Source organism: Orcinus orca, chromosome 12 (genome assembly GCF_937001465.1).
Source record: "Orcinus orca chromosome 12, mOrcOrc1.1, whole genome shotgun sequence".
Classification (NCBI taxonomy): domain Eukaryota; kingdom Metazoa; phylum Chordata; class Mammalia; order Artiodactyla; family Delphinidae; genus Orcinus; species Orcinus orca.
Window position 1 is genome coordinate 7,612,996 of NC_064570.1, and position 23,837 is coordinate 7,636,832.

General features: G+C 52.4%; 1 protein-coding gene across 1 annotated transcript in view; it reads right to left on the reverse strand.

Moving 5' to 3' along the window:
- IGF2R (insulin like growth factor 2 receptor) overlaps positions 1-23,837 on the reverse strand; it is a 110,028-nt gene that overhangs the window by 51,379 nt on the left and 34,812 nt on the right. The window contains exons 5-18 of the mRNA XM_012536407.3: positions 20,879-21,011; positions 19,505-19,634; positions 17,635-17,740; positions 14,889-15,051; positions 14,552-14,726; positions 13,612-13,715; positions 8,158-8,322; positions 5,596-5,736; positions 4,344-4,484; positions 3,117-3,254; positions 2,393-2,540; positions 1,716-1,893; positions 929-1,044; positions 317-485 (exon numbers count right to left, since the gene is read on the reverse strand). Coding sequence (XP_012391861.2) covers positions 317-485; positions 929-1,044; positions 1,716-1,893; positions 2,393-2,540; positions 3,117-3,254; positions 4,344-4,484; positions 5,596-5,736; positions 8,158-8,322; positions 13,612-13,715; positions 14,552-14,726; positions 14,889-15,051; positions 17,635-17,740; positions 19,505-19,634; positions 20,879-21,011 — 2,007 coding nt within the window. The remainder of the gene's footprint in view (positions 1-316; positions 486-928; positions 1,045-1,715; positions 1,894-2,392; positions 2,541-3,116; positions 3,255-4,343; positions 4,485-5,595; positions 5,737-8,157; positions 8,323-13,611; positions 13,716-14,551; positions 14,727-14,888; positions 15,052-17,634; positions 17,741-19,504; positions 19,635-20,878; positions 21,012-23,837) is intronic.

The following is a 23,837-nucleotide window of genomic DNA, read 5'->3' on the forward strand; positions in this document are numbered from 1 at the left end:
CCCTAATTAGTCCAGAAGTAAGAGCTTTGGGAAGCAAAAACTATGCTTTACAGATGTCTGCTGCTCACGCAGAGACACTTCCTCTGCCGAGTACTGTGAGCACAGGAGGTCCCCGACGCCCAGGCTTTTTGAAATTTTAAATCTGAACAATGACTCGAATAGGATCACATCTGTAGGGGGCAGGGGAGTTCACCCCGAGGCCCCTCTCCCACTCAGAGGGCTTCTCGTCAGCAGCCAGGCCTGCTTAGATCTGAGAGTCCCAAAGCAGGCCCCTCCACCACCAGGTCCTGGGCTCAGGAGGGGACGGCAGACTCACTTGGTCGTTTTGGTACTTCATCTGGCAAGCGGCCGCGTACCGATCGCAGCCCGGCACTGGGTTCAGAGGTCGACACACATTTATGTAGTACTTCCTCCACGTGCTGTGTGCCCCGGCATTGTCCAGGGCATACCAGTTTCCTCCATGACCAACCTCGGATTTTGCTAGCCTGAAATTTCAAAGGGAAATGCATGCTTTTCAAGCTGACAGATTTCGGTCCTACGATTCACTTCTAAGCAGTTAGAGAAATACTGAAGGAAACGTGCCCCGCCCACCAAACTACCAAAGCCGGCACACCTGTGTTCTCGAACTCACTAAATGCAGCCCCCGGCACACCTGGAACTGGCCCCACACCTCTGCACCGACAGGCATCGCTTTAAATGATGCAGTGAAGACTGAGGTTTTGCTGGGCGAAGACTGGTTGATCTCGCACAGGCTACAGGACCATTAGCAGAATTCCTTCTGCTTAAAGCTCCCACCTCGGTCCTGTACCTAGAGCTAACCTGATTCCCTATCATCGGCTGAGTTACAAGCTCACCAGCAGGGTCTAATCGACCTCAGTCAGCGCTATCTGGACTGGGGCCCGGCCAAGGGCAGGCTGACATGCCTCACCTAGAGAGGTCGTACTGCTCCATCGTGGAGGGGTCAGTCACCACACACTCCAGGGGCTCTGCCGGGCAGGCGTAACTGCTGTACCACCGGAAGTTGTAGGTAGAGTTATCTTCTTCCTAATCTCAGGACAAGGACAGACATGGGAGGGGTGGCAGAAAAGAGTAATCATTACACAAAGCCAGCATTTCTAAAAAGACGGGGCACTTTTTTCTAAATAAAAACCACAGGAAAGTTAATTTACTTTGCCCATCCCTCTCATTTTATTAAAAGGAAGATTGCCCAGCAATAAATTAAGATGGAAATCTATCCTCTGTTAAATGGGAATAAGGGATGGTTTTGCTGCTTTTGTGTGTTTTGTGCCCAAAACCAACAGTGTCATGGGCTGTGACTGAGCTGTACAGCCCACTGAAGCAACAGCTCAGAAAATGAATACTGCCCGTGTCCTCTGGCAAATCTAAAAGGATTAATTAAAATCATAGGAGATGACGATTTGCCCAGGAAACCAGACTAAAAATAGCTCTCCTTCTAAATAAAGGTCCCAGGACAGGCTCCTGTGTAAGTCCTGAGGAGCCAGACAGCTTGATGGTTTATCCCTAGGGACCATCCCAGCTCCTACATCACCTACAACAGAATCTTGTCTCGCTCCAGAAAAGTCACAAGCCCTGTCTTGACCACTTTTTTCTCTTCCCCTGCCTTTACAAGACTGACGTTCTCTCCCTCCTTGCCGGTCGCTCTGCAGACACACACACGGGCACACACATGTGCACACACACAGCACAATTCCTACCTGATATTCAGGGAAACCCACTCCGGCGTCTCGATCACAGAGGAAGGTGAGCAGCGTGGCTCTTGGCGTGTGCCTTTCATTGTTGTAGGGCGTGCCATCCTTGTAACTCAGCTGGATCATCCCGTCATAATACGAAAGCTTAGCGTTACTGCGTCCCAAGTTCCAAGACTTCCCACCACTAAAACAAATAAACAAACGTTTCTCAGGAAAGATACCAAGACCAGAAGCTCTGTGATGCTGCGATGCTGAAGGAAGCGCCGGGGACAGCGTAGGGGGTGGCAGTGCCGGGACGGCGGTTAGGACCTCAGCGCAGCGGCGGTGCGAGGGCAATCCCACCCCACACCAGACCCAAATCCACGCTCAGCGCGGCTGGTTTAAGGCACAACTCCCTGGACTAACACACTGAAGGGAGAAGCGTGTACATAAACCCATCCAACAACTGCGAAGTCCCGACTACACAGAAGGGAGGCGCTGCACGAATCCACTCCTGTCCTGCTCCTTCCCTGGGAAACGAAAGCTCCCAGCAGCACCCTCTGGTTTTCAGTCCAGGTCTTCCCAGAGTTTTAACACTCATCATAAAGCAAAGAGGTCAGCAGACAACACACCTACTCCAGAATAAAACACCTGTGAGCACAAGACACCTAACGGAAGACCGGGAACTGGGAACAGTGACTTGCCTTTTTGATACCTGACAGGCTCCCGAGTCCGGCTGGCAGGAGCCCACGGACACCGCACCACACACGTTGATGTAAAACTCGTACTTCTCCGTCTCAACTTTGTAGGCACCATTCTTCTTTGTGAGAGGCGACAAGTCAAAAGAAAACCCTAAAAAAGAATCAAGACCATCACAGGTCAGTGAGACCACAGCGAAGCAGAGCCCCCTCAGCTCCCGGCCTCCAGGAGAAGCTCGCGGCTGGGCCTGCCCAACGGCTGGGACGGGAGCTCCCAGGACCGCCATCACCAACACTCTCCCCTTGGAGACGGGTCCCCCATCACCACGCCCCTTCTGCTGCATTCACCGAAGACCCGAGTCAGAGCCCAGAACTCCTGGGTGAATAAACAACCAGTGTGTTCAAAGCGGGACGACCAACGGCCGTGAAAAGTCAACGGTGCTGGGTTTCCTGGCCAGAAATTCATGCGAAAAGCCTTTTCAAACATGATTTACTTCCTGTGCTCCTCAGGTTTTGCGATCAGCAAACCTACCTCGACTTTGAATATGACAGGTTTTTCATTATCTCAGATAAGCCTGAAACACCAGATTTTCAGAGTTTTGGTCAAAGAGTATTAATATAATTCTATCACAGAATATCTCTGAAACACTCATAGAAAATGTTAAGAACAAAACAAAAACAAGCTGAGCAGGGCAGGAGAGCCTGCCCCACACGGCGCTCGGACACACACCTGCCTGGGAGTCGAAGACGGTGCAGTTGTCCCCCTCGGTCCTGGACAGCACGCAGGCCGCCGCCGTGTACCACTCAAACTCGTAGAAGCAACCATTCGCCGCAGAAGTTCTCAGCACTGGGGCACTTTCTAAATCACCTGCCGAAGGAGAAGAAGGACCCATCGCTGATCCGGTCTCAAAAAGCTCCCTTGTTCTAAATACACTCCTACGAATGCCCATCTGACACCCCTACAAACGCCGATCTGACGCCCCTAGAGTGGTCAAACCTTCGGAGACAGAACGGACAAGGCTGGGGGCCAGGGCTGGGGGGGGAGTCCGTGTTTAATGGGGACAGAGCTTCAGTTTGGGAGGACGAGAAAGTTCTGGAGATGGATGGTGGTGTAAACATACTTAAGGTACAATGTAAATGTAAGGTGCTTAATTGCCACTGAACTGTGCACTCAAAAATGATTAAAATGGTGAACTGCATGTTACATGTATTTTATCACAATTCCTTTAAAATGATCAATCTTATATTATGTATATTTTACCATTTTTAAAAATTAAAAAGAACTGTCCTGGTCCTTGAACTTATCCCACAGCTGGGAATTTATCCAAAGGAAATTTTCCAACAAGAGGTAGAGAGGATATGTCACAGCACAATCACCAACACTGGAAACATGCTATTAACCCAACAATAGGGAAAATGCTTAAAAATAGTAAAACCAAGCCATTAGCAACAAGGAAGCCCCTAAAAATTATAAACACAACTGTGAAACATAAAAGAGTCTTCACAAAATACTATGTTGTGAGGAACATAAAAATGTGCGGATCTATATAGACCTTGACCCTGAAAAACAAGGTGCATTGTGTGTATCGACGCTGAGATCACAGACAGTGTTTTCAAGCACTTGTGATGTGATGCTCCCCCTTTGGAGGAAGTGGAGCGGCCTCCACATCAGCCTGCACCAGGCCTCAGGAAGAGGAAGCCGTGCCAGGAGCGTAACTCATCTGGAAAGCTGCAGCACAACCCCCCTGGACACCATATGGTTTCTTCATCGCTGCGCTGGGGCTGGGGAGGGGGATCGAGTCCAATGGACCAACACTAATGCTTCTGGAGCCTCGGGGCTCGGCCCGAGCCCGCTCTGCCTCGGCACCCAGGCAGGGGCCGGCGGCAAACCGAAAACTAAAGAATGCGGCTGCCGCTGGGGAAGCCCACGAAGGCGCCACGCGTTTGTAACGTGTACCTGGCTTGCACACGAGTGTTATATTTGTGCTTATTTTCGTGTCGCCACACTCATCGCCATCTGAGTAAGAGAGCTGAATGTGTCCTTTCTCTCTTGTGGGAGAAGAAAGAAATTTGCCCAGATGTTTACTTCCATCCTTATCTGGAAAAGAGAAAAGAAAAGGGAAAAAAACAGAAGACGCGATTAAAAATGAGAATGACACAGACGAAGAGGTACCAAAAATGAGCCGAGACCCCGCAGGTGTTCGCAGGGTCAGTGGGTTTCTCTTGAGTGACAAGTTTGGCAGGGCAGCGGCAGCCACACTGAGGACCCCAAGGGCACCTTCAGGCTTAGGAGGAAAGTACGAGAGTGAATAAACAACGTCCTCTGAGGGCACAAGAGGCAGAAAGGCAAGAACGCACGTTACACCATCCCGGAAAATAACACTGTTCCCCCATTTGTGGGGCCCTCAGCTCTCCTGAGACACAAGGTCTGTCGAAACCGAGGGGGCAGCATTTGTCCCATGACCGAAGCAGAAACTAATTAAACCTGTGCAGCCAGCCAAAAAACGTGACCTTTTAATTCTTGGTTCAGTTGACTTTTACTGAAGGTCTGTCTCAAGTCCTTCTTAAATGAAGGCAGGGACATGGCTGGACCTGCTTTTAAAAGACACACCACCAATTCTGAATCCTGGGATAATTCCTAAAATCCAACCTGGGTTCACAATCCCTTATCTAATGCTTGTAACCGATTCCAATTACTCCCACTGTCTGTCGTTTTCCAGGTGAGTCTTAAGTGACAAACAACTAATACGCTATAAACACTTACATCCAATTGAGAAGTCGCAACCAACACAGTTACAGCAAAAGGAACCCAAGGGGTCCAGTGCTCTCACACGAGGCTATGGGAGTCCACTGGCCTGAAGCCGTAACACTTGAACAATTCCAGGCAGAAAGGTTGTTAAAAATCAAAATCAGTTCTACACGAGCACTGGCAATGCTCCTCCACAGGGGACGGAGCAGAAAGATAACCAAGTTCCCCCCAGCCGCTTCCTCCTGTTTCCAGTGAGCCCACCTCAGAAGGCTTCAGCCAACTTCAAGATACCCGAATGCACCAGTTCCCTACATTTGAGTCATTAAACTCTTTTCTTCAGCATCCTTTACACGCTGAACGCAGAGAAAGGAGGCTGAGATAAACCACAGGAAGAACTTCTAATTCACTCCAACCTGGGTGCAGCCGGGCTCCGCGTTACCTAGCACAGGGCACCACTCACCCACAGCGCACACGGCCGCGTCCTCGGGGCAGCCCCTCGCCCGGCCCTTCTGCAAGACCCTGTGGCAGATGTTAATGAAGAAATGCTTCTTTTCTGGTTCCCTCTGGCTGCCATCCACGGCTTCCCAATTCTGTTCCAGTTCTGTAACCAAAAAAAAAAAAGAGTCTTCCAGCCAAAGGCAGTGATTATTTCTCTGTGAGTCACACCATAAATGGTGATTAAGCGGAAGGTAAAGGCCTGCAGCTCACCAGGCCTGTGGTTGCTAGACATCAGGCACTCACGTTTCTGGACCCGGCAGGCTGAGGGCACACAAACTCAGCGAGAATCTCAAGCCTGTCTTGAATGTGACAGAAACAAGCCAGCCCTGAACAGCTCCTCAGAAGAGGAGGCTTAAGCGGGGGTGGGGGTGCTGCCAGAGGATTAAACAGCAAAATTCTCCCAAGCCCCAAAGTCTGAAAGCAGAAACTGAAAAGCAAAGCCAGACGCCAGCCCGGACTTGAGATGCCACTGGTGACGCATCTGCCTCCAGACCACAGATAAGGCAGACCTGGCCCAGGGCTTCGTGCTCCGTGCCCCCGGAAGGTAAACAAGATACGTGGTCCCTTAATTCAAAGGGTTCGTGACTCAGTCATGCATGAACAGAAGACAATCCGTGGAAGGCAGAAGGAGCACAGGCTGAGAGCAGACAGCAAGTCAAAGGCGGACCATCCCCAAACAGCCCCCAAAGGCATCACTGGAACCGTGTGGGAAGGACACACAGACAATGAGGATGCTCCTTCTGCGGACTGGAGGCTGGGGCTTAAAAGGAAATCCCGCGTCAGTGGTAACACAGTCACTACACACCGGTGTCAATAACCGGGAAGGACTCACGGCCGACCACGACAAACACTGTCCTGAAAGCTTTGGCTGGGCTGGGGAGGGCTGCAGGGCTTCAGGCAGGACGACTTCTTTAAACTATCAGAGAAGGATGTGAGCTCTCACCTCACAGCTTCCTTAGATATCTGGGTGCAAACGCTACACAAATAACCCGGGCCCCAGAGAACCGGAGAGGTGGCCCCAGTCAGCTGAGTACGAATGCATCTCTGCAACCTCGCAGATCCTAGGATCTGAAACCGCCACTCAGTTTACTGTAAGAAAATTGGGGGGCGGGAGTGTAACTTGCTCAAGTAAACACAGCTGGATGCGGGGCCTCAAACCCATGTCTGAGCAGAGGTGAGAGCTCTTCCCACTCGGCAGACAGAAATCCAGCCTCTTGACCAAGGCACAGACTGTAACCACGGCACCAGCCCCAGGGCTCAAAGGTGCTGAACCAGGAAAGCACCGAGCCGGTTATTCCCCCCGGGCAATTCGCTGCCCGACAGCATCTATAGCGGGGCTCTGTGTTCAAAGGAGAGCGTTCCAGCACCCCACGAAGGAGGAATTCTCCTTCTAATATGATACTTTCCCAAGCAGCTGGGACTCTGAACACGCGAGTAATTGTTCCAATAGTAGCTGGTGACTATGGCTTCAGGCCGTTCTCCCGGTCTTGTGCACTATTCCACTTTACAGAGGCAACTTGCTTCTATCTATGCCCAATTCCAGGGCTGCTAAAAGGGTGAAACTAGAAATCCCCACCTAGATCTGGTTATCCCTGTTGGGTGACCCCACGCTTATTGCTCAGTCTTCTGTGCCCCCTGCTAAATTCCAAGGCCCGAGGGGGCAGGGGTCGTGCTCGCCAGGTTTGCTGCCGTATCCCCAGCACCTCGTCCAGCCCCCGCCAGCAACAAACACTCCGCAAGCCTTGGTTCACAGGACAAATACATTAACCTCGACGGGTCGTCACCATGAGCCAGTCCCTGTGACAGGTCCTACATCCCGCCTCCTTTCAGCCTCACAAAAGAATCTGAGGTTGGTCAGGGAACGCAAATCCTGATTTAGAGACAGGAAAGAGGCAGTGAGATGGGGCAGGGGAGACGACACACACCTGTCACCCCAGGTGTGCAACCCTCTGGGCCTCACAGTCTCTGTGTTAAGTGGGAACACTGCCTGCTTGAAGGCTGCTGTAAGAGCTTAAACTCTTTTTAATTGAGCTATGACTGACACACGACACTGCGTCGGTTTTAGGTGTACGGTACGAGGCGATGTATGTATACACTGCGCAACGACGGCCTCAGTAAGTGCAGTTAACGACCATCACCACACAGAGGTACCAATTTTCGTGGGGATTTTGACAACTTTTAAGATCTACCCTCTTAGCAACAAAAGTTTAAAAAAAAAATTTTTTTTTCTAATCACAAAGCACAGGGCCTGGCACACAGAAGGCACTTGGCCGTTTTTACTGAACTACGATAAGATGAGCCCAAGATATTCCAAGTAGAAAACGGTAACACCGACCTCAAGTTCAGATATCTCGCCTCCTGATTCAGTGTCATTTCTGATAATTCATACTGCTCCGTGAGGAGCGGGGAAAGGCCACGATGCAGTTAGCTGACAAGGAAAACTGTAACAGCACTTCCAAACGTGCTCGCGGGAAAGAGGCGAGAGAACGTGCGCGAGCACACACGGAGCGGGCGGTGGGCCTACCTGAGTGCCGGGCCAGGGCCGACAGGTCAAAGCGCTGCTTCCCGTCGGAGACGCCGCAGAGCAGGGCCTCCTTCTCGTCCACGCAGGCGTACTTCGTGTCCCACGTGAAGAAGTAGGAGCAGTCCACCTCCCCGGTGAACACGGGAGCCCCTCTCCCATTGTTACCTGTGCCGCATCAAAAGGAAGAAAGCACCCATGATGTCACCAACACCCAGGAACGTCCCAGGAGCAGAGATCGCAAACAGGACACCCGTAGCAGCTGTGCAGGCAAACAAGTTCCGGGCTCAAACCCCAGAGATCAGAGTGGCTTTACTGCGTTTCACACGACCTAAACCCTGCAGGGCAGGCCTGTGTCCCTTTCATCTTGGTGGGATGGTCTCAAGAGAACAGAAGCCTGTTTTCAGCGGGGTGTGAGCCCCAGGCAGCGGTCAGTCTCTGAGAGGCTCATAAACACCAAGCCAGAACAGGGAGTCACCGAAAGGGCGCAGAGATCAGGGCTCCAGTTCCAGGAGTGCCACTGGCTTAATGATGTGCGTGTGAGCAGGACACGGTCCCCAGGACTCGCCCCTAAAATGAGCCTGGAAGAGGGGTAAGGTCTGCAGCCGCTCCCAACTGAAGGGTGCTGAGGTTTAGTAACCTCGCCCCGAGAGGGGCCGGCATCCTGGATCCTGGGGACGCTGGCACGCGTGGGTCTCTAACGCCCCACTCCAATCAGCCCGAGGGAGCCCCATGGGGTTCTCAACCGTGAGCCCTCCCGGCTCAACTCTGCAAGCCAGGCCTTCATGTGCCGCCCCCCCGTCCACGTAGCGTGGGCTTCAGCCAACTCTGTTGACTTTTCCCGTACCAGAAATTCTATCCCCTCGCCTTTCCGAGCTAGTGCACTGCTGGCACGACGGTCCGTTTTCCACCCCTTGATGGTTTAATAATCCTCCCCTGGACCTCCTACATGATTTACCTTTCTTGAGGTTTAGGGCCCTGAAGTGCACAATGTTCTAACGGAAATAATATTCTGTACCAAGGGCGAATGCTGTTTCAACTGCAACTTCTATTGAATCTTTAATATTATAAACATCATAATTATGACACCAGCGACAGCAGCTAAGGCACACGGAGCACAAGCTGAGGCAGGCGCCGTGCGGAGCCCTCCACAGGGGCTGGATGCAGAGAACAGGCTGTGTGTTAGGTACTTCACATACGTATCTCAACCGTGAAATCCTACGACACAGGGACGACCTTAGTCCCGTTTTGCAGATTTAGGGGGGACTCAATAATTTGCCTATGGCTTCATAGCTAGAGGGCAGAGGAGCCAGAAATCAAACCCAGACGGTCTGGCCCCGGAGCCAGACTCATAACCGCAAGGCAAGACTTCCCTGCGCTACTGTGTGTCTTTGGTTTGTTGGGTTTTTTTTTTTAGTAAGTCCTCTAAGCCATTCTCTTTTAAGAACCAGCGCTCCCAACTTCCCTTCCGACAGCACCCGCTCTAGCTGGGGGTCCGCCGTGCCCTCCACCGAGGGAGCAGTGAAGCTGCTTCGCCTCTTTCCCACATGCTCCCCACCCGTCTGCCCCTTCAAGGTTTACATACAGTTTAGTCCCACTGGATTGGTATTTCACTGTTCAGAAAAGATCTGTGTTTCCTGAAAACTTGATGCACTCACAGTGTTTTTCTTTTACCAGATAAGTTTACAGACGATTAAATGATACTATGAATGGTTCCAGGGTCCATTCCTACTAAGGAGCTAGATTTGCATCTGAAACTTACTAATGATCTGCTGGGAGAGCCCATTTTAAATAAAATTTAAATAACCACTGGCATGCACCCGACCTGCATTCTTATTCAATTCCTCCAAGAATTTGAGGAGAATAGTAAAGGAAGACTCCCCACTACCAAACCACGCTGTTTATTTAAACACAACGGCCTTGCCATCAGGACCGCTAAGCCCTACGGTTTCCAGCCACCAGCAGGATGAGGATGACTTTCTGTAATCTCTCCATCAATCTCATCCCTGAAAGTTTCCTGGCTCTCCAGGCTCCAGCACATCCCCCAGCACACCCTTTACGTGGCCTGGCGGTACGTGGATTCTGCACCAGCTGAAGGCAAAAAGTGGACCCTCCCAGTGAAATCCAGCTCTGGCCTGAGCAGCAGGCGGCTGCCCCATCCCCCCACCGCTCTGGGACAGAAACCCGTGCTGCCTGCTCACCAAACCGGTTTATCTTTCCCTCTAGGCCCACGGCTAAACTGCACTTCCCGCCTCACTGCCTCTGAGGTTGGGCCATGCCTCTTAGTTCTGGTCCATTAAGAAAACAACTGCTGTTCCCATTCTGCAGAGTCCTTGGAAGCCATGCCCACAGACGGCAGCAACACGAGGTGGAAAATGCAAAGGTCCCCACACGACCACGTGGAGCACAGCCCCCTAAGGCCTGAACGGAATTAAAGAAAATAAGTCTTCAGCGTGATCATGAGTCACCTGAATCTGTGGACAGTTTTTACTGGCCTATGCTAACACACCGCACTCCTCCCCGCAAAACGGTCTAATGTCCTTATGTGACGGGATCACCAATGATCAGGTATCACATTACATCAAACTAGATATAAGTTATTGAAACAAATGGTAAAATATATATATTATGGACAAAAAAATAAACTTACGCACCTCTGTGTCCTGAAATGCATGAAACCCTAGATTCAGAAGCATAAATAATTCCTGTAAACCACATTTCATAATATTCCATAGCCAATCAACACCCAATTCAACATGCAAAAATACATTATTACCAGTAAACACAGAATCCACCAAGGGGTTTTCTCTAAAAACTCTAAATTTAAATTCAAACAAGGTAATAATGGAATAGTTTCAGCGTGCACAGAGCATAGTACCTACAGCTGGCTCCAAACCACAGAGCTGGAAGGAGTCTTAAACATTTCATAATCCAGCTCCAGCCTGAGAGGAGGCTCAAAAACACCTAAAGTCTCTGGATCTGGTCTCCGTGTCACGATCACCATGACATGAGTCTTCAGGATTGCCATTAGTTTTGTCAGGTCTGATCATGGCACTGAGGTTACGTGAAGGGACGTCCTTTCCTGCAGTCTGGGTGGAGTGTTACGATCCACTGGTGACGTGACAGAGCATATAAACGTGAGGCAAGTTTGGTGAAACATTAACAGCTGTTAAGCCTGAGTGGTGGGTGTGCAGGTTTTCACTATAATGTTCTTTCTACTTATATATTCGAAAACGTGTATGACAAAAAGGAATAAAGGAAAAACAAATGGCCTCTCCTATTTGTTTCCCGTCTCAGCCCCCTTGGGCTCTAGCTTCCTGGCACGACTCCTGGATGTCCATCCCTCTTCCCTGGGAGCCCCTGACCACGGGCCCTTCTCAACATCCTCCTCGTCTGCTGGGATCTTTCTGGATCATTAGTCCATCCTCCCAACATGCCCAAATGAGATCAGCGCATTCCCAAAGATCGCGGCCAAGTCATTTATAAAAAGTGCGGACAGAACAGGGCCAAAGGAGGTAGCGACAGGACAGAGGGAGCCTCGGCCCACACAAGTCACCCACCGCAGAGCAGCCCAGCAGCAGGGGAGTCTGGGAGACCCGGGCAGCCCGAGTGCCTGAGGGTCTGGGGACTTGGGATAAGAAGGAGGCTGCATTTCCCAAGGGCCTGGAGTAGAAGGGGTGGACTTCGGAGAGGGTCTCCTACGAGCCTGGAAGAGGTGAGGATGACGGAAGAAAGATGGAGAATCTGGGGAAGGCAGGGCGGGCATTCAAACCAAAGGGAGATGGATCCAAAGGCCACGTCCAAGCCAGATGCATGGCCACCCCTGCTTAGTCCCTTCACGCTGATTTCTAGATAAAGTCCAACTCCTCTGCAGGACACACAAGCTTTTCACAACGTTGCTCCACCCCCTTCTTTAGCCATGGCTTGGACACCCAGCTCTGACCTGCTCACGGCTACCCAAATTCCCGCCTCTGCGTGAGCTGTTTGTTCCTCCTGCCACAAAGACCAGCCCCCATGGCCACCCGGCTTCTGCGCCCAGCTTGCCCCTAACTGTCCTGCAGGGCTCCCTCACCCAGCACCTCCTCTTAACTGCCTCGGTCCTCGGGGGCAGCCAGACCCCAGACCCCTGACCTCAGGGCCTCCCTCTGGATAAAGGCCCAGGTGACAGACCTTGCCAGGCACCCGCAGCCTGCCCGCGTCCCCTGCACTACATCATCACCGTCCTCATCTCTCTCTCTGCTGCTGGCGTGTAAATGCCCAGGGAGCTCTCAGCCATCACGGCATCCCTAGGCTTCGCAGGGTCTGAGCAAACAGGTACTAATATAATGTGTTCAACGCATCAACTGAGAACATGCCTCCAACGTAAGCTCAGAGCGCACGTGGCAGGGGTAGGGGGCTGACAGGCGACAGTGGGCTGAGAACAACGGTGACGATGGCCAGCGGCGCCAGGAGTCAAGGGGTGTCCTGCTGTGAGGTCTCCCTCCTGCTTCAGCCCAGGTGATTCTCTGCCGACTCTCCGGGCGGGTTACCAGCGCTCGGCGGTGGTCACCACCCCTCCTGCCTGCCTCCACCACCAGACCTGCTTCTGGAGCACGGCTCCCGTCACGCACAGCTGCCTCCCCCAGGCCCCGCAGTGAGTCACGAAGGAACCTGCCCCGTGACCAGATGGTTAAGAGCTCTACCATAGAAACGCACAAAACAAACAGTGAGGGGCCAGGAGACCCTCAGGGGTGGGGCGGCCGTGCGAGACTGTGCCGGCTTGCAGACGGGGCCAGACCCAGGCGGCTCCCAGACCGGAGCTCTGTGCAGGGGCTCAGCCGGCTTGCAAGGCACCTGGGGTCACGGCTTGGGGGTCCACTGACTGGACGGCTCTCTCAAGATGGTGGGATCCCATCACCTCTCAAGAGATGCAAACTGTGCTCAGAATCTCTGAGATACGGACGGCAGTGCGGCTCTGTGAAATGCCAGTGCCACTGTGATGTCAAGGTAGCTTCTCCGAGTCACTCAGAAAAACCAAACATTCCACTTAAAGTTGCCCTGGGGTCTCTCGAGATCCCCAAATCCCACCTCTACAGCAGGGCCACCATTTGCAAAAAGGGTCACCTAGAAACTCAGTTCCTAAAAGAAGAGTTGCTTAGTGACAAGCCATCAGAAGGTGGTGAGTAAACCCAGACTGCCGGCTTTGAGCGCACTCCGGGAGAGCCAGCATTCAGGACAGAGAGGCTTTCCCAGCGAGCCTGACGCTGGGCCCAGTCCCCACACAAACAGAAAACGGAAACGAGACGTGTGTGTCAGGCGTCGGCAGGGCGGGGTGGGGTACTCCTACCCGCTACGACAGAGGGGGCCTCAAAGGGGCCACGTCTGCAGGAGGACGTCTGAGCACCCCACTCAGCGCTCCACGTTTCCACGGAGCCCGCCCACCCGCGCAGGGACGCGGCTGACCCAGGGCGCACTCACCCGCGGTCTGATTGCACGCGAAGTTGATGACGCTCATCCGCTGGAAGCCGGAGCTGCATGTGTCGCCCCCGAAATATACCAAGGTGAGGTCTCCGTCTGAGTACCTAGGTTTTTGTGATACACACACGCACGTGTTTGGTAGAACCAAGAAAGAAACTTGAATCCTTAAACATTTCTACAGTGAGCCTTCGCATACCATCCACAGAGCAGCAGTGACACAAAACAGCGAGCCCTCTCGCAGGCTGGGGAAGAACCGTCTACAGGAGAGGAGTTCCAAATGGACGGGCTTCTCGTCCTCTTACTTCAAAGTAATAACTGGCTGGGAAAAGGCACTGAAGGTTTTGCTAGGACCATGAGGCCTCTTCTGCTCTCATTTTCGGATTTGGTACAAGATAAGTAACGCCCAAGAAGACACAGCTTTTCCAGCAGCTGCCATGAAGTCTGACCTGAGGGATCCTGGTCCCTCAGGTCAGAGAAACTACATTCTGATAAAGCTTTTGTGAAGGCAGCTACCGAGGGAAGGGTCACGAGAATTGTGATGAATGCGTTTTCCTAGTTGTTCAACGCTTGTGTGTGATGCCAACGGTGTTTCAGATTCTCAAACCACCAGAGAAAAATCAAAACTCCTCGGAAACGTAAATTGTAACATACAAAAGCCGTATCAACTAATGAAATAGCTTTCCTACAGTACGGTTCCCTGCAAGCAACAGATTATAAAGCGAAACCACATTAACAGAAGCATTCTTACTGTAAAGCCAGGAAAAGCATCCACTGGTCAGGGACAAACGGCACCTGCCTGACTCAGGCAGGAAAATCATGCCAGCTTAACTGATTTCCCTGTGCTCTGCGGAAGGTGGAAGGAGGAGGAAGGCGGGGGAGTATGTTACGTTTCACAGGAACACGCGCGATGCACCGGAAGTTACGTGGAGGCCGTACGCACCGAAGGGTTTGGCCCTGGAGCTTCCCTGCCACTTTGACTTGAGTGGAATCTGACTTCTTCACTTGGCAAACTGCAGCATCCTTCTTGTCACAGATGTGTGCTTCAGTTCCTCCACAGACATTCAAATAAAAAACATATTCCTCCCCCTCTGCGGTATAGTACGAGGAGTTTGAAGCTAAGGAAAAGGGAATAAACAAGAAGAGGCTCTGTTACGCACACAGGTGTGGGTGGCAAAGCGACAGCATCAAACTCGAAACGCCCACCCCAGGGCAGGGGGAGCTCGGCCCCTGGGCTCTCATTCCCTCTCCCACTTCCCGGCCCCCAGGCACCCACTCACCTCCGAGCTGGCTGAGCGGCTGGAGGTCAATGGCGACGTCGTGCTGCTCGCTGCTCAGAGAGCAGTTCCCACTTTCCAGGTAATCCCTGTGGCAGGCGTACTCAGTGATCCACTCGATTTCAAAGCGGCAGTGGGATTTCGCCGTGAGCTTGGGAAGGGTGCCCTATCGTGGACGGGGTGAAAGGAATCAAATTAATTCTTTTCATGAAGCTTAAATGCAGATGTTTCTGTGCTGCTGAAAAGCCAAAGGTATGTTACTGGGGTTTGACATTTTTCTGTTCTTTTGTCTGCCTTACAACGACTGCATTTCCTTGAAACCCTTCCAGTCCCTTCCAGAGTCACGCGCAAGCGTCAGCCTGTGAGCCCGCCCTGAACGCGGTATCACCCACCCACCACGCCCCTGGCAAGCAGTCATGACGTGTGAAGGGCCTGTGGTCCGTGCACTCCTTTCAATCACAGGTGCCGCTGAGCCTGTGCCAGATGGACCCCCCCCCCCCGCCCCTGCCCGCTGGGTGGACATCACTGAGCCTGCATGCATCTGGGGAGATGGTCCCTAACCCCTTTCCACGGGAACGTCCATGGCTCTAGGGCACACTTCACCTGTATTCACATCTGTTCCTGCCCCTGGGTGAAGCCAGGGTATCGCCCACCACACACCCGGCTTCTGGGAAGGATGCCACGAAGTCACTGTTCACCGGGGGGCGGTGTCATCTTTCTAACCTTCCCTGGGAGAAAGGTCTCCCTGGCCTTAGCATCAGGAGTAGCTGTGCTGATTCCAGGCCCCTCACTCTGCAAGCGTCTAAGCACCTGCTACGTGCCAGGCACGGGACTAAGCGCCGGGTTTCCCGTCACATGATTAGTGAGGTGCAGAGCTGCAGTCCAGCCCCGGCTACTGACTCAGAATCTACGCATTAAGCCCTTGGCTCAGAGCAGTCAGACATACATACAGTGACGTGGACCAAGTGCTGAGTGAGAGAAGCTGGACACCACGTGCTGTGCGACTCCACTTGTGTGGGATGTCAGGAAAGGCGAGACAGAAAGGTGGTCCCCAGCTGCCGGGGCTGGGGGAGCAGGGGAGTGATGGCAACTGGGCAGCAGGCTTCTCTGGGGTAATGGAAAAGTTCTAACACAGACCGTGGCGCTGACTGTGCGATTTTGTTAGTACACTAATGACCGTTAAATTGTACTTAAAACAGGTGTATTTTTATAGTACATAAATTCAATAAAACTCTTTTAAAAAGATCTGTGTGGCAAGGTGAATGTTTACTCAAGTTCCGGCTCCTAGAAGCATTCAATGAGCCAGTGGAAATTCTTCAGTAAACCTTCAAGTATTAAGGGGTCCAAGCCCATGTCACCCAAGTTCTACCCAGGGAACAGTCAGGCTGGAAACAGAACCCTCAGCTCCACTGATAGCCCACCAGCCCAACGGCCTCACATCCCATGGAGAACAGAGGGGAACTCTCCATTCTCTCCCTCGTGATAGTGTGAAATGATTTCTCACTGAATGCAGCACAAGTGAGAAAGGGAAACACTGAGACCACTGCCGGCTTAGAACATCTCATCAGGCTCAAAAGATTTTGATTCACATCTGTAGGATGGATAGTATAAATAAACAGTCCTCAATATCACATTTAGGACTAACGCTGATTACTGGTCAGTCAGGTCTCTGCTGAGCGGACATCACGCGACCCTAGAAGTCTGGGGACAACGAATGGAAAGCTGGCTGGACTGCACTTCTGTCTCCATACACGCCCCCCTACACACACACACACACACACACACACACACACACACACACACACACACACACACACACACACACACACACACACACACACACACACACACACACACACAGCCAGTTGCCTGCCAGAAACCAGAGCAAATTCCACGTTTGTTTGGGGGGAGGGCAGGACATTCTTTGGCAAAAGAATTCAGTTCCTCCTACTTCATTCTACAAGGAGAAGGCAGAAATAAATTGGAGGAAAGCCCTACCCTTCCTTCCTCCCTGGGGATGTCTCCCCTCATCTGCACCGCATCTGCAAAGACACTTAAGCAGCAGTGGACCGGTGAGACACCACTGGGCACGGGGCCCAAGGACACCCCAGACGCAGGCCCTACCCTCAAGGAGTTTACAACCGCACTCGAACTGAGTAAACAGCCAGAGGACAGGGTGGTCAACTGCCCGGGAGAGTGGGGGGGGCCAGGGCGGAGGCGGGCAGGCGACGGGGTGACACGCTCCACTCTGAGTTGGCAGGAACCTCCCCCCTTCTGGCTCTAATTCTCCTACACTGGTACCCACCCCCGGAACCTCAGCCGCTGGCCCGAGCCATTTCTGCCAGGTCTACACACCATCTGTACTACTCCCTTCTCACTATGTTTCTATAAACCAATTAGCTATTTTTACTGTGCCTCATCTGAAGCACTAACAGACGTGAAATCACAGGTTTAAGGATGATACGTACGGTCTTTTCAAATATTCATTCCAACCAGCATCGCTCTACAGTTTTTTAAAATCTGTCTATGAACCACTTAATACCGCACTCGACCCTTGAACAAAACACCGTTCTCTTAGCATAGACACCCCCCGGGTCGCTGAGAAACAGCAAACAGCAAGCCGAGCATGTGCGTCCGAGTCAGTCCCGGGAAGCGTGGCTGCCACCTCCACGGAGGCATCTGTCCTGCACCAGCCCCACCCTGACTTGTGCTCACGCCACCGGGGCGTCCTCTCAGACAAGCCACTCACCTCTCTGCGCTCCGACGGGCAGACAAACGTGATAGTCACTGCCGGGCTGTGACCCTCACAGAAGTCTGGGTGAACTGCCCCTTCTTTCACATAACTCAGGACAAGCCTGGAGGATACACGTCGAGAAAAGAGGGTTAGGGTTACGGAAGTACAAATTACATTCCAAGTAGTCTGCTGCCCTGAGCCGGCAGCTCAAGCTTCTGCTCCCCGTTCCCCGTGCGCGCAGAAAGGGAGAGCAGAAGCGCACGCTGTCAAAGAAGCCACCGTGCGAAGTCAGTTCAATTTATTTCCGTTTGGGGAAAAAAAACATTTTTTTTAAGTAAACTTCAATGAGTGCTTTAAAAAAATAAGTAGAACAGCCAACATATAAACTTAAATACTAAGAAAAGCTGCTTGAGTACAACAAAAAAGATTATAAACAATCTAACAAAACAAAACAAACACCGCCCGGCCGGCCAACTGCATTTCAGCCCGCAAGGCTACACAACCACTTCTTCTCTAAACGACCACTTCTCAGTGCAAGCGGAAGATCTTTTTTTTTAAAGCCTGAAGACAGCCCAGCGCGCTGGCGACACGGACTCCCGCGGCCAGGCAGAGCCTGGAACCGCCCATGGGGGTGCTGGCCTAGCTGTGGGTTGTGGCCACAGTTCCCGGTGCACCGGCCACAGGACCACCGAAAACAGATGACCTTCCTTTCCTCCGAATACACGCTCAGGCTTTCGCTCGACGCCCACGCTTTCCGAATTCGTCTCTAGCCCTCCCAGTAGGGAAAGACACCCATTTATCACTTAGGACGGTGCGACAGGCTGAACTGTGTCCCCGCAAACTGCGTATGTGGAAGCCCTAACCCCCAGGACCTCAGGATGTGACCGTATTTGGAAACAGGGCCTTGGAAGAGGTGATTAAGTTGAGTTCGCTGCTGTGGACCCTAATCGGACAGTATGGGTGTCCTTATAAGGAGAGGAGATCAGACACAGACACACAGAGGAGAGGCTGTGAGGGGACGCAGGAGGTGGCTGTCTACGAGCCGAGAGGAAAGGTCTCAGAAGGACCCGCTGACAGCTCGGCCCCCGGAACTGAGAGGAAACAAACTTCTGCTGCTGGAGCCGCACAGTCTGCGGCACTGCCGTGGCCGCTCTGGCAAACGAAGTCAGACGCACGTACAGGAACCTCCCAGACATTTTTAAATTTAGGTTATGCCCCAGCTCTCCCTGGGGACAGAAGTGTGATCTACTGCACACGGAGACACACCACTAGTTCCAGACTAGAGCAGGTGCAGCGAGGCGTCTACCAAAGGCTCCTGGAACAGGGAGAAAATCAAAATCCTCGATCCAAGTTCAGGATGTGGCCACGTGTGACACACTGGAGAAAAAGCTCTCCCCACCGAGAGAGGTACAAACGCATGAGAAAAATGTGTGTAAACAACACAGCTTATCAGGAGAAATGAAACATCCCCACCGGGAACTAAGGAGCGCCCCCTCGTCCCAGTCGGGAAGCAAACTCTGCACCCAGAAGGGCGGTGGCAAAGCGGCCCTCCTGTCACTCGCCTCCAGGACGGTGTTTTTTAAAGAACAGATAAAACCACGGACGTAAAACCAACGTCACAGGTGACAAAGCAAGGGAGATACCCAAACACACCTTAAGGTAGGTGTGACTTCATGAAGTGGATACCCGTATGGACATGGGCTGGATCCTGATACACATCTTCCTGCCTAAGTCACCAAGCCTACGTGGCTCAAGCAACGACCGCTAACTTTACAAGCCTATGCGAAGCAGTAACTCTGCAAGCCCTGCTGAAAAGGGATATTCTTGCAACTCCCTGAGAAGCCAGGCTCTTGCTGAAGATTACACATGCCACCAGCAGACCGACCTGTCATCGCTCATGAGCTTCAGTCCCTCCTTGGGCCGGCCGACGTCGAATGCCCGGTCCCCTCTCACCAGGCAGGCGGCAGTGCCGGTGGGACAGGAACGCACCTCCAGACTCGTGGCCCGTAGCACCTCTGTAAAATGTGTGACATTGAATCAGAGAATGTGTCAAGTGTAGCAATCACACTTAACCTTAGGTCCAGGGTCCCTTGAAAAAATTATCAAATTTTTTTAAGTCTCCATAAGTGATATAAGGTAGCAGAGGTCTGGAAACCCGGAAGAGTAGGATCCCATCCCATCCCGAGACCCTGGGCAAGCCAACGACCAATCTGAAAGTGGAAAATGGGAACAGCTTTCCTGCCCTGCAGGGCAGCCAGGAAGTGAGGGCGAAACAATGTAAGATGCTCACTCTGTACCTGGTACATAAGAGGTGCCGATAGACAGGGACTAAGGTGCTACTGGTAGTTAAGGGACACAGCCCTTCTCCTAGAGCTACGGGAACCTTAGAATCACCTACAGACAAGAAAAGGCAGGGTCTCCGTGGAGTGGATTGGTGGAAAGATGAGTAGATTCATGGAAACAACCTATGGACAGTTCTGGGTTCGAATCTTAGATCCACTCCTTTCTGTCTCTATAACTTTGGTCAAACTGCAGACGGATCCAATTGTCAGGGCGCTACCTCACCAGTCCGGGGGAGGAGTAAAGAAAAGAACAAACTAGATGTGCCTGGGATAATAGCCAGACAGTACAGCCTGCCGGCAGCAATACCACAATGACTACAGCTGTGTTTCTCTTTAGGCTGCGTTACTTTTATCGTCACCTGCCACCTTACACGTTACAGGGGCTTTACTGTGCATCTTCTCCAAGAGTGCAGGAACCTCCACGTGCTCAGTGCTGCAGCTCAGCGCCTAAATTAGAGGCCACAACGTAACAGGGGCCCTAAAATAGTTCTGCCGTGGATGGGTAAATATCACCCAGCCTGGGCTCTACCTAGTTCAAGTCTTATAGCACTCATCGAGGGCAGGGTTTCCATGTCTCCTCTGCCCCGGCAGCTCTCAGCACCCCCAGTACCCAAATCAGCCAATTCTCCCCTCATCGTGAGAAGGAAGGTTTACTTGAGAATCCTGAAACCCAAAGCATCTGGCAGACAGAACATGTTGGCATGGCCGATGGTCAGAATGGACTTTGCGATGGCATCAGAATTTCCTGGGGGCAAAGGGGAGGGGTTGTGCAGAGAGCATCTTTGGGGACAAGCTTTCTTAGAGGGCCCAATCAGCGACAGGGTTATCCACAAAGGAGTACGGTGCAAGGGCAAAGATACTGAAGCCTCCAGAGAAATCCTTCACCATCCCCACCCACAACGCCCCCGGACTCAGACCTATGTCTCTGCAAACGTTGATGAACAGAGAAGTGTCCAGGTCAGAGTCGTCCACCAAATAAGCACCGCTGATCTTGATCAGTGGGTTTAAATCATGCTTCTTCAGCTCTCTGTCAAACACGTAGCACGGCACCTAGGAGAAACAGGAGAGAACACGAGTCTTTGACACACACCTTCCCGGCGGCTGGGGGCTCAGCAAAGCCTATGCCCCACATCACGGGACACCAGTCTCCACGCCATGAGGTTCCCCGATGACAGCAAAGCCAAGGCCGACAGGGCTCCGGCTGCTTCTGCCCACCTGTTCCCTCCCAGCCGCTCCATTCCCGTCCCCCCTTGGCGTGCTGTCCTGCTGCCGCCTCTCACGCACGTCATCCCCTGTCCCTACACCCCCACGGCCACCACGCCGCAGCCCTGCAACCAGCGCAGACGTTCCCGCCTGCCCACCCTCACTGTCCTCTCTCCCTCTCCGTCACCCTCTGCTGGATGCAGCCACTACCCACTCTGACCTCACTACCACTCTCGGCCTTCCCCCCCGGCCTCATGCCAACGGTCTTCCCCTGCCCGAAACTCTTTCTTCACTTGGCTGCCTGGCCTCCAGGGGCTCCTGGGGTCCCTCTGCCCACAGCCTGCTTTCTCAGCCTGCTGGGAATGTGCCTCAACTTCCTTTGAACGGACCCTAAGTGCAGAGGTGTCCCACGGCTGACTTCTCGGCCGCTCATTCCCCTGGTGACCTCGTGCACAACGCATTAGGTACCCGCCACTGGCTCCCAAGTGTATGTTTCTAGCCGTGACCTCTCCCCGCAAGCCCAGACTTCACAGCCAACGCCAGCACAAAAGATGTGTTCGTGAGCAGACTCTGCAGACAGAACGCCTGGGTCCAAACTCCGGGGCTGACACTTAGTATGACCACGAGCCAATCGAGCCTCTGTGCCTCGGTTTCCCCATGTGTCAAGTGGGAATAATAACAGTAACTATCGATACTTCACAGGGTTGCTGTAAAGACTGAACGAGTTAATACACGTAATGCTCTTGGTGCAGGTGCTGGTGAGTCAATGTGTGTCACCTGCTGTTATTTACCGTTGTCACTTAGATACACAAAAGCATCTGAATTTTAACATATTTAAAATAGACCTTTTTTCCCCTCAAAACCTGCTCTCATCCCAGCATTCCCCACCTCAGTAACGCACAATCATTCAGCCCGTTGCTCAGGGCCAAACCATGAAGGCCATGGAGAACCCGCACGTTCCACATCTAAACCATCGGCAAGTCCTCTCAGCGCTTCAAACCCAACCCTGGATCAGCTCCTCCGTTACCACCCGTGTCTAAGCTGCCATCACCTCTCGCCTGCAACAGTCTCTTTTAACGGGACCCCTGGTTCCAGCTTCCATGTCCCCTTCCCCCAGCCAATGTCTCCACAAGCACCAGATCAATCCTTTTAAAACTCCATTGGGTCACATCACTCCTTGCTCAAAATCCACCAGTGGCCTCCCATCACACTGAGGGTGAAATCTCAGCTCCTCCACGGTCTCCAACCTCGGGGACCCTCCACGCAGCCACACTGGCTTCTGGGTACAGATCAGCCCCGTGGAAGTGATGCTGCCTCTACCTGGGATGATTCCCTTATAGCCCCACGGCTCTCTCACTGCGCCCCGGCCTCAGGTGAAGGGCCACCTGCGTAGTGGGGCCGTTTCTGACATCGCCAGCTCTCTTCTTCAGAGCACTGGTGTCTATCACCGGGCACCTCCACCTGCTAACCTGAGTGGAAGCTCCCCGAGGACAGGGCCTTTGTCACTGCTGTAGCCCTAAGCAAGGCTTAGGACAGTACCCAGAACCTAACAGGGGTCCGTTGAACCCCTGCTCACTAACATGAAGAGAAGTTCCTCCTCTGGGCCTCTAGCTGGATTCTAACTTATGAGCACTCTCTCATCTCTATGAACGAATGGTCTTTTATTTTTTTTTTAAGTCAAGGAGTATATCAAATCACGTTATACACTTAAAGTATATGCAGTTTTATTTGTCAATTATACCTCAATAACGCTAGCAGGAGAAAAAGGGGTGTAGGAAGAATGTCAAGGAACCCATTACAGGTGGCAAGACCCTGTGCTTTCGAAGTTCCACCAAATTCGGAAGGCAAGGCGTCCAAGCCCAGAGATGTACCCCGAGTAGAGGCCCGGGTCGCCCAGTCTTCACGTGAAACATCCCCGTATCATTTTAATCTCCTCGGCCAAGGAGTATTCTAAAAACTCATGTTCGCTGCAATCATTTCAAAATACTTTGTTTCATCACTTCCTATGGGTAATTTTCCTTAAATTGGCTTTTAGAAAACTGAAGCTATTCACAGGCAGGTCCGTTTACAAAAGTTAATGTTTAGCTTTTAAATGTTTCTCAGAAAGATGCTATCAAACCCGCAGGAATGCGCTGACCCACTAACCCTCTTCCCCTGTCCTGTTTGCAGAGACTTCGCGGAGAGCAAACGGATGGAACCCAAGGACTTGCACCCCCTCGGAGCCTCAGGGGGGCACCTAAACTCACTTCAACCAAACCCTTAAAGCAAAGTCTCCCGTTGCCTACAACGCTGGCCAGAGATGCTGACGCCAACCAAGGAGGGCGAGCATGGGCACAGAGCAGGGGAGGTCAGGAGGCCAGAACCACGCCTGGCACTACGTCCTGCAGAAAGGCAACGGAAGTGCAAGAAAGGGAGGACTGCAGACCCGGAGGAGGCTCCAGTAAAAGTAACCCGCGTCCATAATCCTGCAAATCTAGAGCTTGTCAACCCCCAGCAGGATAACACAGAGACATGAACTCAACCCAACGGGGCAGCAATTCAAGAAAGGAGACAAAGCAGCAACTCTCCAGCTACAAAATAAAGACGAGGGAGCGGGACGGCACACAGCAGGAGGGAAGATGGGGCCACACTCCTGAAACTAGCTTGATGTCACCGAAAGGCTTGAAGGCTTCC